Consider the following 13623-nt stretch of genomic DNA (forward strand, 5'->3'; position numbering starts at 1 on the left):
ATAGTTGTTTAGAAATAATAATTATTATTATTATTCTTTGGTTTGACGTATCATAAGTGCAACTTTGTTCGCCTACGTGATAAATAAAGTATTTTATTTTTATTTTTTTATTTATTTTTAAAAATAATAAATTTTATTATGAAGTTTTGTTTGTTAAAGATAATTTGAACTGATATTATTAGACCTAAGCAGCTCTAACAGCAGATGGACCGACGATCTGGTGAGGGTCGCCGGAGTCCGATGGATGAGGGCGGCCCAGAACCGGTCCTTGTGGCGCTCAATGGGGGAGGCCTATGTCCAGCAGTGGACGATTCCCGGCTGAAATGATGATGATGCAGCTCTAAAATTAATGGAGGAGCAGTTAGTCCTAACTCCGCCTAACACCAAAATGGCCAGGGATGGCCGAAAACCACTAGCTGAGTTTCACAGCTCAGCAGTTAGCTGAGCCACTTCCTTTAGCCAACTTTATTTGTAAGATTGTTTTTTTATGTTCTTAATATCTGTAACAGTAAGTATTCATTTTGGCAATAAAGGTTTTATTATTATCTTTATCTTTATTGACACTACATATGTTATTTTGAAACCCATGACTCCCGTACTAGTGTTAACTGTATCTTGGAAGCCAGATTCTTCACACAATAAATGTCATGGGGCAGATTTACCACGAAGATCAAGAAGGCTGCAAATTATGATATAATATCCCTTAAAATAGTTTTATTTCAATGTCGAACATTCGCGTAAACATAAGGAATAATTATGGTATTACTTGCTCGCAGCTGCTTGGGGACAAAATTAAGCTGAATTAAACCCTAGTGCCAATATAAATTGTGTCGCACATGGCTTATCATCTAAAAATAGCTGTATTAATTAAGTGATAAATAAATATATACGACTAAAACGCGTTGTATCAGCAATGACCTTGAGTTCAAAACAGATTCCAATACTGAGCTTAAAATTTATAATTAATGAAGTAATTGACATCAAGAAATCAAAAATAAACACAAACAGTAAAATATAAATTAAACAAAGTTTCGTCCTAAACCCACGGCGATCGACGACGAAGATGTCTAATTTTATGCAAATTAAATTCCTCTTGTTGACTTGTCAGCCCATTCTACTTCAAAACATAAAATTGGTCGTGAATTCTTCCATAATTTATATTAAGGTTGAACTTTTCCCTGTCATGTTTCAACGTAAAAACTGTATCCACCCGCGGCTTAGAACACAAACTTTCTTTGCCAGTTGCTAAAAATGTTAGAAAGAAACGTCTATCACTCTGACTCTCATAATGACAATCATAGTGACAATCGCTCTTTTATTTGCAACAGCAATAACAATTAAATCCATCATTTATAATTACCTAATCATTGTTAAAAAACTTTCAATATAAATCGAACTTATGAAAACATTGTATAAATTAGTAATAAATCTTTCGTTTTGTTTGATTTATAATCTTAATACCGATGTATGAATACATGGATTTGATCAAGCTACAAAGTGAAATAATACCAATATTTTGTTAATGCTGCTTTGTTCTCTTTCTCTCAACATATAGGGCTAATTAAGATATAAAACTAACCTATTTATTAATAGTGTATATCCATCATTATGTCAAATTCCAACCACATGGATTAGCCAGTTTACTTCCACGGCGCATACACGCCGGAGCGCAGCTGATAGACTTTTTTACTGTCAAACTATTATCGACATTGTCTTCATTGAAATATTATTCAAAATCAATTAACACAAGAAATAAATTGCATTACTCGTTGTTGTACTTTGTTCTTTTCTGTTATAGTCACCTTATGTTACAGTATTGCTCAGTGTTGCGCCACAAAGTAACTGCGATGTGGATGCACCTTTATAATCGGTACAGTTTTATATAAAAAAAGACTATAACGCTTAAACTGTTGTTAGTAATGACTTAATTAAAACAGCACAAAACATTTATCATCATCTATTTATAAAATGTGACTCATAAAATGATATGACGATGGTTATGTCGGACTCCGTTTAATTTTAAATATTTAATATTCATTCCTGCCGCAGATTATATTTAAACACTCATCGGCTCATCTTTCACACTTTTAGTGACGTTCACAAACCATAAGTAAAACACACAAGTCGATATATTATATTTATGAATTATATGCAAAGGACATAGGCGCTGCGCAGTTGTTATCAACTGAGGACTGGCGACTGGCGAATGACGTCTAGCAATTGACTTGGCCGCCCGCACCCCCCCTGTTGCAGTCGTCATAAACTTTAATTTTTTCATATGCAGCATCTGCCAGAGAGTTCCCTTTAGTAATTATTTTAGTATTCTTAATCTCCTTTACCCAATACGCTTCTCTCAAATGCGATTTATTTGTACCGATCTTTTTATCAATCAAGCAAGCCATAGCGTAACACAGCACTTGATTTTCTTTGCAAGACAGGTCACTATGGTAATTTTGGCCAAGAAGCCTGCAATATGGGAAAAGTGAATAAGTTTTAGGCGGCTCTTCTTCCTCGCCTTTGCGTTGTGCGTCGTGAAAATCGGCCAGCTTAAACAAGGATTCATAATCGTATTCGCAAAATGCGTCCCACAGCTGGGCTTCGGGCACGCGGTATAGCAGCACCAGCTTGTCGAACATCTTGGGAAGCCCGAGGCCTGTATATTCCATATGCATGATGCAGGTGGTCACCAACACACGCCTCGTCAGCCTGGAGCTCTGTTGGTACGCATATAAAATCAGCATGAACAGCGTGTTTCCCTGGATTATAACATCGTGATTTAGCAACGAATCGTCATTAGGCAATCTCTCGTCCAGGGGCTTAGGACACAGCTTCACATAATCCTCGTGAGTTTTTTGTTTCATCAAAGCATTCATGTAGCTTGACTTGTTTTTAAAGAATTTTCGCGATAAAACCAGCACTAAATATGTGACGTTCAGGTTGAGCTGTTGGTATTTGGCCTCGCTGTACTTTACCAGCAGATCATCTATAAGTGTCATCAGTTTCGCAGTGAAAGGACTCGGGCTGGACACGGTTCCTGTAAAGTCCGTCGACCAGCCTTTTATTTCATCCGTTCCAGTCTCAGAGAACTTAAACAAATGATTACGCGGCACTGTAAAATCTCTTGCGTGACACAACAAATAACATATATCAGTAGATGGTAATAATATATTATTGTACAAACCTTTTACGCACGAAATGTAGGTTTTTAAGTCGAATTTAGGACGTTTTATTTTCCTAAAACCTTTTATCACAATGGAATCGTCGAATGGTTCTGGTTTGATTGAATTACTTTGAACCATACGCGTAATCATATGCATCGTCGTGTTCGTTACAGTAAGATGTAAATTTTCATCGTCCATATTCGCGTTAGTTGTAGCTTCGTCCAATTGACATGTAGCACCGATGGCTTTGAGAAACTTACTTTTCTTCGCAGCATTAGCTCGCGGCAGATACAGCTTCTTTAGTTCTTCCGCGTCCTCCCATGATTTCATCATATTTTCAAAGTCATCATGAATTTTTTTTAAAGAACTATTTTCTGACATAGCGAAATATTGTCAATAATTCGAATAGCACAACGTTTCACATATGCGACAAGTCACTAACTGGAAACCACAGCGCCGCGTCGAGTGAAACAAGTTGTCTGAGTCATCAAACGAGACAAACTGGAAACAGGTGTTACCATAAATAAAAATCATAATGAATAAAAAGTAACAAAATTAATATTTGTAAATAAAATAACGCTTCAACTAGGTTTGTTTCGGGGATAAAAGTGTCAAAACAATAATATATTTTATTATTAGCACACAGTAAAAAACTTAATTTCCCTTAAAATAATAATATATTCCGTCCGTAAAAATATTTCAGTTATGACATCAATCGTATGTTTGCGCGTTACATAAATGAATAAATGTGACTGCCTCGGTGGCATAGTTGTACTGCATGCGCGGTACCACAGCGCTCTGAGGTGCTGGATTCGAATCCCGGGTCGAGCAAAGTGATATTTGGGTTTTTCTGCTCAGTATCAGCCCGGAGTCTGGCATTTGTGCCCGCTATGGCGATAGGCTCGCCCCCTGTCACATCATAGGACGGAACACACTCAGCGAAAAGTGGGTGCCCTAGTTGCGCCTCTGCATATCCCTTCGGGGATAAATGCGTGATGTTGTGTGTGTTTGTGTATGAATAGAAGTTTCATACATTGATAACGTGCAATGTTATGTTTAATAAATTATAATTGTACAATATACATTTGAACAACGTCGGATATCAACTTTAGTCCCAACAGAACAAAATATTGTAATCACTTTGTTTATAACGCTTTATGACTATATTTTTAAATTTAACAGTTTTATCGATTTCTTTTACTTATTATTGACTGAATCCATAATAAGTAAAAGAAATCGATCGTCATAACAATACACAAATTCCAATAATTTTGTGGATTTGTATATATGTGGCAACATTGAACATTTTAACTGGGGATTCCACCGATGCGTCAAACAAGGTCACTCAAGAATAATAACATCCGTTCACGCCGATCTACAGTTGCGCGCACGCATACTTATTTTATATTTCGTGTTTTTTTTTTTTCATTGCTTTGAATGGTTCGAGACGAGCTTGCCGTTCGCCTGATTTGAAGCGATGCGACCGCCCATAAACAATAGAAACACCAACCAACACTTTGAATTACAAAGTATTGTTTGGTATTCCGCTGCGCTCGCTATTCTGAGACTGATATGTTAAGCCTTATTATGTCCAGTAGTTACATTGGGTACAATGTGTATGTGTAGTGTTTGTCTAAATAAATAAATAAAATGATAATAAGTCATTATGGACTTATGCAAGAAGTTGTTAAGTGTATGACAATTTAGTAAAACAAAGTGGTAGGGCCACACTGTGAACAAAAAAATATAATCATTAATAATAATTATTGTATTAACTTCGTCTATATGAAGCGGCGATAGCCTAGTTGGGTGTGGAACGGACTGTCGAGACAAATGTCCGCAGGTTCAAATCCCAAGGGCACACACCTCTGACTTTTCTAAAAAATCATGTGTGTTTTCTTTGTGAAATTATCGTTCGCTTTAACGGTGAATGAAAACATCGTGAGGAAACCTGCATACCTGAGAGGTTCTCTATAGGAATTTCGAGGGTGTGTGAAGTCTACCAATCTGCACTAGGCCAGCGTGGTGGACTAAGGCCTAATCCCTCTCAGTAATAGAGGAGGCCCGTGCTCAGCAGTGGGCAAGTATATAATGCAGGCTGCTGCTGCTTGTTAATAATATTCGTCTATGTAATGATTGCCTCACGACAACTGTCGAGTGATAGCGAGCCGGTCGAGGCTCGCTATCAGTTGGCTATAAATATCCACCGACTGCCTTGTGTGAAGGCATCGCGGTACAGCTACCGCGCTAAGGTCTCGGGTTAGACTCCCGGATCGGATAAAGTTATGTTTGATTTTTCTGCTCAGTACCTATAAGCCCGGAGTGTGGAACTTATAAACGTTCTTATTATGTAATGGGAATTATATAATGTCTCAGTAGTAGAGGAAGCCCGTGCCTTACACAGTCAATTACCCTTTCAATTGTCAATATTATACTCTCGTGAAGAGATGGCGGACCGATGGCACGCAACGAAATAATTTGGGCACGCCAAACATAATTATTGATGAATGTACCTTTTTAAATAAACATAATTATGTTAATATTATAAATTAAATACGTGATAATAATATAAGCCCTGTATATACGTTCCCACTGCTGGGCCCTTATTCTGTATGATAGTGTAAACGCGTAACGCGGCCGTGTCATGTTATCTTCGAGAAATGTGTGTGGAATGGTATTCTGTAAGCCAAATTTCTATAGTCCTAAACATGACGCGTTGTGTTGCGTGCTTGTTACACTCTGTCAAAATAACGTGCAGGATAGAGAATAAGGCCCCTGGGCACGGGCCTCCTTTACTACTGACAGGGATTAGGCCTTAGTCCACCACGCTGACCTAGTGTGGATTCGATATGTATTATACGTTAAACATAGAGACCGCGATGGACCCCGGATCCATTAAAAGCTTACAATTTAGTTTCAATTTCACATGCGAGATCACTCCCTTACATATTTGTTCAAGTTAACAACAGAGTAACAGTTACTTTAATGGTTATAGGAGGATTCTTTGAATTTTATTATGTGCGCAGCAAATTTAACTCTTATGTGTTAGGTAATAATGAACTGTATAACTTGATTTCTTTACCTACGACTATTGTAGAAGATATAAGTTAATATATTATATGTAAGCGATATTAAGAAGCTTTTGATTACACATTATTTAAAGGTTTTTTTATTGCTTTGAATGATGAGATGAGCTTGCCGTTCGCCTAATGGTAAGCGATACGACCGCCCATAAACAGTAGAAACACCAACCAACAACTTGAATTACAAAGTGTTGTGTGGTATTCCACTACGCTCGCCATCTTGAGACATGAGATGTTAAGTCTTATTATGTCCAGTAGTTATTGGCTACAATGGTCTTCAAACCGAAACACAACAGTGACTACACACTGCTGCTTGTCAGCAGAAATAGACATTGCGGTGGTACCTACTCAGGTGGAATCTTACATATGAAAGACCTACCACCAGTTCAATTGTTTAATTAAAAAAATAAAAACAATAGAGACGTAAACAATATTTATGTTATCATTTCATTCCTATTCTATATTCAAATTGACATCGATCTAATGACTTAATTCATAACAATAGTAATATATTTTACAGATAGATATGGAACGAGCTATTAAAATATTAACATTTAACCCTATCTGAAAAATATCAATGTTTATTTGCTATCAAATTTAACTAGGCTATTGTTTTTAGACTATAAATCCAACCGCCCCGTCTTTGGTGCCTAGAGCCATCCCTAATGCATTAAAGAGGCCCACAGATGTGTTTTAGTTATTTCGGTATGTCGTTATATGGGGTATTGTTGGGGAGTTGACCCAGGGGATGATCGTGGATACGTTTATCTTTCCAAGGTCTAATGTTGGATCGTAATACAGTGAGTCCAAACATCCATTCTTCCCTATGGACTGCACGGTATTCATAATTTAGACTTCTACGTAGTTACAGTAGAGCTGAGCGATGCAGGTACCGGGACCTGAAAGGCCAGAATCCCCGGACCCAATTTTTTTTTATTATCCTCCTTGTGAAAATTAAAAAAGAATTTCGAAAGTGTTAAGCATTTTCCTTATACTGGGCCAGGGGAGGCTTTTCTGTATCTAGGCCCTTGGAAACCTAGCTATACCACTGCTTCTACGCGAAAAAAACATCGTCGCGCCTGTCTATAAACAATAGCAATATTCAGAACTTGTGATTACAAGATCCTCCAAGACACATAATGCTAGGCGCTTGATCTGATAAACAAAACTAGCTTCAATAAGATAATTTACTATGTTCCAATTCACACCTAGTGTATACGTAATAGCAAATAATAAGAAAAATAAATTCTGTTGCGAAACCAGCAATATAATTGGTTTAAAAATGTAGTAGAAATTCATATTTAAAATGTTGGAATGTGCAAAATTGAACGCGTAGTGAATCGTTTCATCTCTTTTACGCGCGGATCATAATGTCTCATGACGTCATAAATACATTATTACATACCTTAATAAATTGCCCGCGAAACTTCACTAAACGAAAAAAATAAAGTAAATAAAAAACTCCAGAAAACAGGGTTTTGCTATCTCCTCTACACTATTACTCAAAATATCAAGATACAGGAAAATGTATGCATCAACGAACAATTCCGACGGAAGCCAGTTTACAAAAACCTTCATCTTCGTACTTGTAACACTGACTACAAAGTTCATCTTACAAAAGTTATCCAAGCCGATATATTGGTATTGAGTAAAGATGCTTGGCATTAAGAAGGCGTTATGATTCGGAAAAATCAACTGCAACTATTCTTGTTTGTATTTTCTCTAAGCATGAGCTTTAGGTTATGTTCAGGTAAAAATACTGTTTTATTACATGTAAGAAATATGTCTAGGCATTTTCTTGATAAATTAGGTTCTACACTGCCTTAGTGTGAACAAATCTTGCAAAAGCGTCCTCGGTGGCGCAGATGTGTTGCTGATGGTATACGCAATTTCAAAGCATTGCGTCTTGAGAGTCTGGATGCCAAGCGCCAATTAAAAAAGACCCAACCGAAGCGAACTTATAACTATACGTATAATGCATTGGGCCAACTATGTTGTTTAAAGTGCAAGCGCATTTTTGCAACTAAATTTGGGTTCGCTAGCCACATTCGAGCACACTCCAGAATATAGCCAGATGTCGCCGTCGACGGATACGTCGTGGAGGACATCATCAGTTGTATTGCATGAGCGGTACTACGTTTTGAGGTCCTAGGTGCAAATCCCGGGTCGGACAAAGTGATATTTTGCTCAGTAGCAACGTGGAGTCTGGAATTTATGCCCGATATGGGATGGAACACACTTGGCGAAAAGTTGGTTACTGATTGCACCTACTTCTTCGAGGATAAAAGCTTTATGTGTGTTTGTTTTTTTTTAGTTTTAGACAGGTCAGCGCCCGCCTGATAATTAACCGCCTTAACCAGAATAAATTTTAAAAAATCTTCCGCTGTTCAATCTTAGGGGTAAAAGTAAGTACATGGTTTATCCCAAGTGAATCCAAGACTGCGTCTATTAAAATGCAAAATTTAATTTAAATACCAAAGATAATTGAAGCTAATTAACATTAACATAATAAAGAATTTCGCAAATATATTTTCATCCAAACAATGGAAATAATCAGCTGAAAACAATTCTTTAATTACAATGACAGAGAGCAAGTTTCAACAACTTATTAGCTATTGATAGGAGTTTGGCTCTGGGGATATAAAGAAAACGAAACAAAGATATAATGAAAAGAGTTTTTCTTGAACACTTTCCCAAGGGTGTAATGCTCTTTCTAATATTTAATTAGAAAATAAAATAGCCTTCATTTCTGATGTACAATTACTGAAAGAATAATTAAAATTTTGCTGACAGGTTAAACTTACAAACTAATTACAAATCTACAAACACACAAAAAAAACATACAGTCGAATAGAGAACCTCCTCCTTTTTTGAAGTCGGTTAATATCCAAGTACTTTCAATCACTTTAACTTGTTATATGTCTACATCTTTTCATCTCATGATGAAGGCTTATTAAATTAGAAGAATATAGTTACAAATAAATATAATACCAGCCCTCCAAAATATACTATCCCAATGCAAGGAACGGTTCTCCTCTACTACTGAGAGGGTTTAGGCCTAAGTCCACCACACTGTCTAGCTGACATACTTCACATCCCTTCGAAATTCTTTTTAGAGAAGTCTCAGTATGCAGGTTTCCTCACAATGTTTCCTTCACCATTGAAGCTAACGTTTTTGAACACATAACTTCAAAAAGTAAGGTCCTTTAGTAGGGGCCCATGACTAGGGTCACTATATAATACATGGCTGATATTATTATTTTTAGTAAAAATCATTTTGTTACAATAAAGATAATTGCAGATTCATCATTTAAAAATAAAAAATGTTGTCTTACTTATTACTATTTTTACACTTTCTTTCAGTAAAATACGTCTTAAGTTAATCTATTAATTAAAAAGTTTAAGCCTTTTAAACAGAACTACATCTTTTTTCTCTCAATCTTCGTTGATAAATAAAACAGATCCTTATAAAATTAAATTATATCGTAAAATCTTAAACGCCATCTATTTTTATTCAGTCTTTAATAAAAAAGAATTTTAAAAATAGTTTTCTAGTTTCCAATCTCCGCACTTAATTACGGTACTATATTATCGGCTAAATATAAATCCTGATTTAGACATATCTCTATCAAGCCTGTGAATCTGGCGCGTGACTTGAAACTTTATACATAACATTACTCTTTTTTTAAGGGCAGTTAGAGATGTATCACAACCACATTTGGTCAGCTATGTAAAGTGCATATGAGCCGGCAGGCACAATTCCAAAAACTCAATATTACGTTGTAGTGCGTACGCGAAACACCTATGCCACAGAAGCAGCAGTATATTAATAAAATGTAGAAAACAATAGAAGGATATCAAAAATTATACTAGCCTTTAAATGAGCAATAGTGCTTACTCAATACAGTTTGGTGATATTGCAGCGATAGTGATCAGGCGAAAGAGTCGCTTGTCTTGTCAAAAAGAATTGCAAGCTCAACCAATATCACAGCAGCTCTCGGATCATCGACCGCCCTTGACAATGTCGACCTCGGGTTGAACATTGTCGGCTAATCCCGGTTCATCTTCACCTCTTATTTGCGAGTTAATTCTTTATTTTCCAACTGTCCGGTCCTATTAAATTATATTTTACAATTCTTGGTATACCTCGGTGTAGAGTTGTATAATGTTTTTATTTTGATAATTTTATAACACTACAATGGGGACGCTGTCGCATTTCCATGAAAAGACGCGTTATAAACACGCTGATGTCTCAACGCAATTTCGATATAGGAAGTTGAATATCACAGTTGCTAGTCGCGCGTTTACATCGGGTTACTAGAGAGGATGTCGCGCGTTTGTATCGCTTCCTACGCGTGTCGCATACGCGACTAATACGTGGTAGTATTGATATATAAGAGCCTTTACAAAACATGCAACACCATTGTTACAAAACCTCCACGTAGGCGGCCTCCTATGGATGGTCGAAAGGATGGTTTAATACCAAAACTTTCAATAAGTTCTTGATGATTATCTAGACGGTTCTGCTCTAATCATCATGTGCAGTAGAGCCATTTTGCCATGCCAGAATCGCCTCGCCATCAGGAAGAATACAAATATCCTACCAGTAAATACCTACAAGCATTATCCCGTGAATTGGTTATACCGGACCGCTATAGTAATAGAATTGTCGACCTTATCGGATAATCTTCAGCGACGATTGAATCTTGCATTCCGTTTGTCACTTGACCTTATTCCTATCTAGCTGGATGCGCAGCGCTTTTTATTTCTCGATGCTTTGAATCTCATTATTGAAGGGAATTTGATTTTTCATTGTAAATATGAATAATCAAGTTATTCCACATGTTAGCATGGCAGTGCACGTGTTTGATGTAAGACAGGTTTCTGGATACGATGGCGGGAATTAGTATTACTATTTTTATTCAACCCCACTGCAATCGTGGGGTCACTTTCCCTTGCCACTATAGTAACCAAAGTGGTGTACAGGTTATCAATTATAATAAATACGATACCCAGAATACAGAATTGGAAATGGAAAATATCAAATCAAACTTAATTGTAAAATATAGGTAGATATTGTAACGTTGACTTTTCAGATACCTTCACCTCAGTCCGCCTCGTGACCATAAAGGCTGCAGTCTTCGAAACATCAGGAGAAAAATAAAATATAAAAATCGTCAAAAATCCGAAAACTAGTTTTATTTCGATGTCTAACGTTCGCGTAAACATAAAAATCATAATAATATATTGCAGTCGAATTACATTTGTAGACTGTAGGAATCTATTCCTCATGTTCTTATCATTTGGCCCATTGGTGATAAAAGTAACTTATTTGACACAAATAAATATAGCTATTTTCGTCTTCAAGTATTTTTTCAAAAGGAAGATTTTGGTACTTTCATTTGGGGCATTCCACGTGAAGCGGGCACGAAAAAAAACTCGATGTCTCAGATTTTCGTAATATTTCATTATGTTATACCTGTATATGTCCTCGATCCAGATACAAAATATTATTAAAGTATAAAGCCTGGTAAGCGAGTTAAAGGACTTTGAAGTTTTGACTGGCCGGCTGGTATACGCCACTTCGAATCCAATTATCAAGTTTTTAAATGTTGCAATAAAATAAATAAAGCAATGAAATAAATACTTCATTTAATGAGCTTTTTATTGTATTTTTGGAAATTGAAAAATGTTTTTTTTTCTTTGATAAAAATGTGTTTGAAAGTTTCAAACTTGAATTTCACAAAGTTGTCATATTTATATTTTTTTATTTTTTTCTAAAAATAGCTACTATTGTATAGATAATCCCTGCGAAGTTTCATAATGGGCTGAGAAGTAGTTTAGGAGCTAGACCGATTACAGTGCCGAAGCGCGGCGGTCGCCAGAAAGAGCGAAGTAGTAAAAACTTTCAATTAAACGAAATACTTTCGATTAGAGTATTTTATCATGTTTTGCATCGCTCTAACGATTCAATTACATCTGATTATAATATAAAAAAATATATTTATATTACTGACGGTGCACAACAACATTTGAAACTTGGCAAGGATAATATATATATACCATATTGGCTATTTTAGTAGAAAAAAGTTATTATATAAATATGCCAACTTTGTGAAATACAAGTTTGAAACATTAAAATATATATGAATAATAATAATAAATAGTAGTAGTAATAATAATATGAATTTGTGGCATTGATGTTCTAGCCTACATGTATAAGCGGTCGGGTATCGTGATGGCTTTGTTTAATGCATTATGTAAACTAGCCTGTGTCTCCAGGCGTTTTAGGTTACCACCGAGACCGTCAAATTGCCCTTCTGCCATGTGAAGTGGCACGAAAATGAAATTCTGCATCTTTACCACAATCCTGTTTGAAATATAACAAGTTAATACAATTAAATCTTTTAAAATGTTGTTGTGCACCGTCAGTAATATAAATATATTTTTTATATTATAATCAGATGTAATTGAATCGTTAGAGCGATGCAAAACATGATAAAATACTGTAATCGAAAGTATTTAGTTTAATTGAAAGTTTTACTACTTCGCTCTTTTTGGCGACCGCCGCGCTTCGGCACTGTAATCGGTCTAGCTCCTAAACTACTTCTCAGCCCATTATGAAACTTCGCAGGGATTATCTATACAATAGTAGCTATTATTAGAAAAAAAAAAAAATATAAATATGCCAACTTTGTGAAATTCAAGTTTGAAACTTTCAAACACATTTTTTTTCAAAGAAATAAAAACATTTTTCAATTTCCAAAAATACAATAAAAAAGCTCATTAAATGAAGTATTTATTTCATTGCTTTATTTATTTTATTGTAACATTTAAAAACTTGATAATTGGATTCGAAGTGGCGTATACCAGCCGGCCAGTTAAAACTTCAAAGTCCTTTAACTCGCTTACCAGGCTTTATACTTTAATAATATTTTGTATCTGGATCGAGGACATATACAGGTATAACATAATCAAATATTACGAAAATCTGAGACATCGAGTTTTTTTTCGTGCCCGCTTCACGTGGAATGCCCCATTTACGTAGTTTTAGTTTGATAGTGAATACCATGGAAGTTGGAAACGTCTTCTTTAAGTAGCGACAAATTCAATTTAATTATTATTAAGCTTCATGGATCGGTTTATGAAATGCGATTCCTGAGAAATGGATTGAAAAATTAATCTCGGGGTGAACATTTTGCATTAAGATTGAACATAGAAATCGGTTGTATAGTAATTTTTGGACAGACTGCCAACACACGGTGTATTCTCTGAACTATATTTTATTTATAAATACATCATATACAATCCTTTATGAGGTAAACAGAGATATAACAAACATATCGTCAGCTTCGTTAGGTCCCATGCAATATACAGGG

General features: G+C 35.8%; 2 protein-coding genes across 2 annotated transcripts in view; both read right to left on the reverse strand.

Annotated features, from left to right (window-relative positions):
• LOC115455947 (octopamine receptor) overlaps positions 1 to 13623 on the reverse strand; it is a 203404-nt gene that overhangs the window by 110420 nt on the left and 79361 nt on the right. The gene's annotated exons all lie outside the window — the stretch shown is intronic.
• On the reverse strand, positions 945 to 3631 carry LOC115455657. Its single transcript, XM_037440374.1, has 2 exons — positions 3182 to 3631; positions 945 to 3034 (listed from the first exon to the last, which is right to left on the reverse strand). The coding sequence occupies exons 1-2, from the start codon at positions 3540 to 3542 to the stop codon at positions 2214 to 2216; spliced, it is 1182 nt and encodes a 393-aa protein (XP_037296271.1). The 5' UTR covers positions 3543 to 3631; the 3' UTR covers positions 945 to 2213.

The sequence above is a fragment of the Manduca sexta genome, chromosome 19 (assembly GCF_014839805.1).
Source record: "Manduca sexta isolate Smith_Timp_Sample1 chromosome 19, JHU_Msex_v1.0, whole genome shotgun sequence".
In the NCBI taxonomy this organism is placed as follows: Eukaryota; Metazoa; Arthropoda; class Insecta; order Lepidoptera; family Sphingidae; genus Manduca; species Manduca sexta.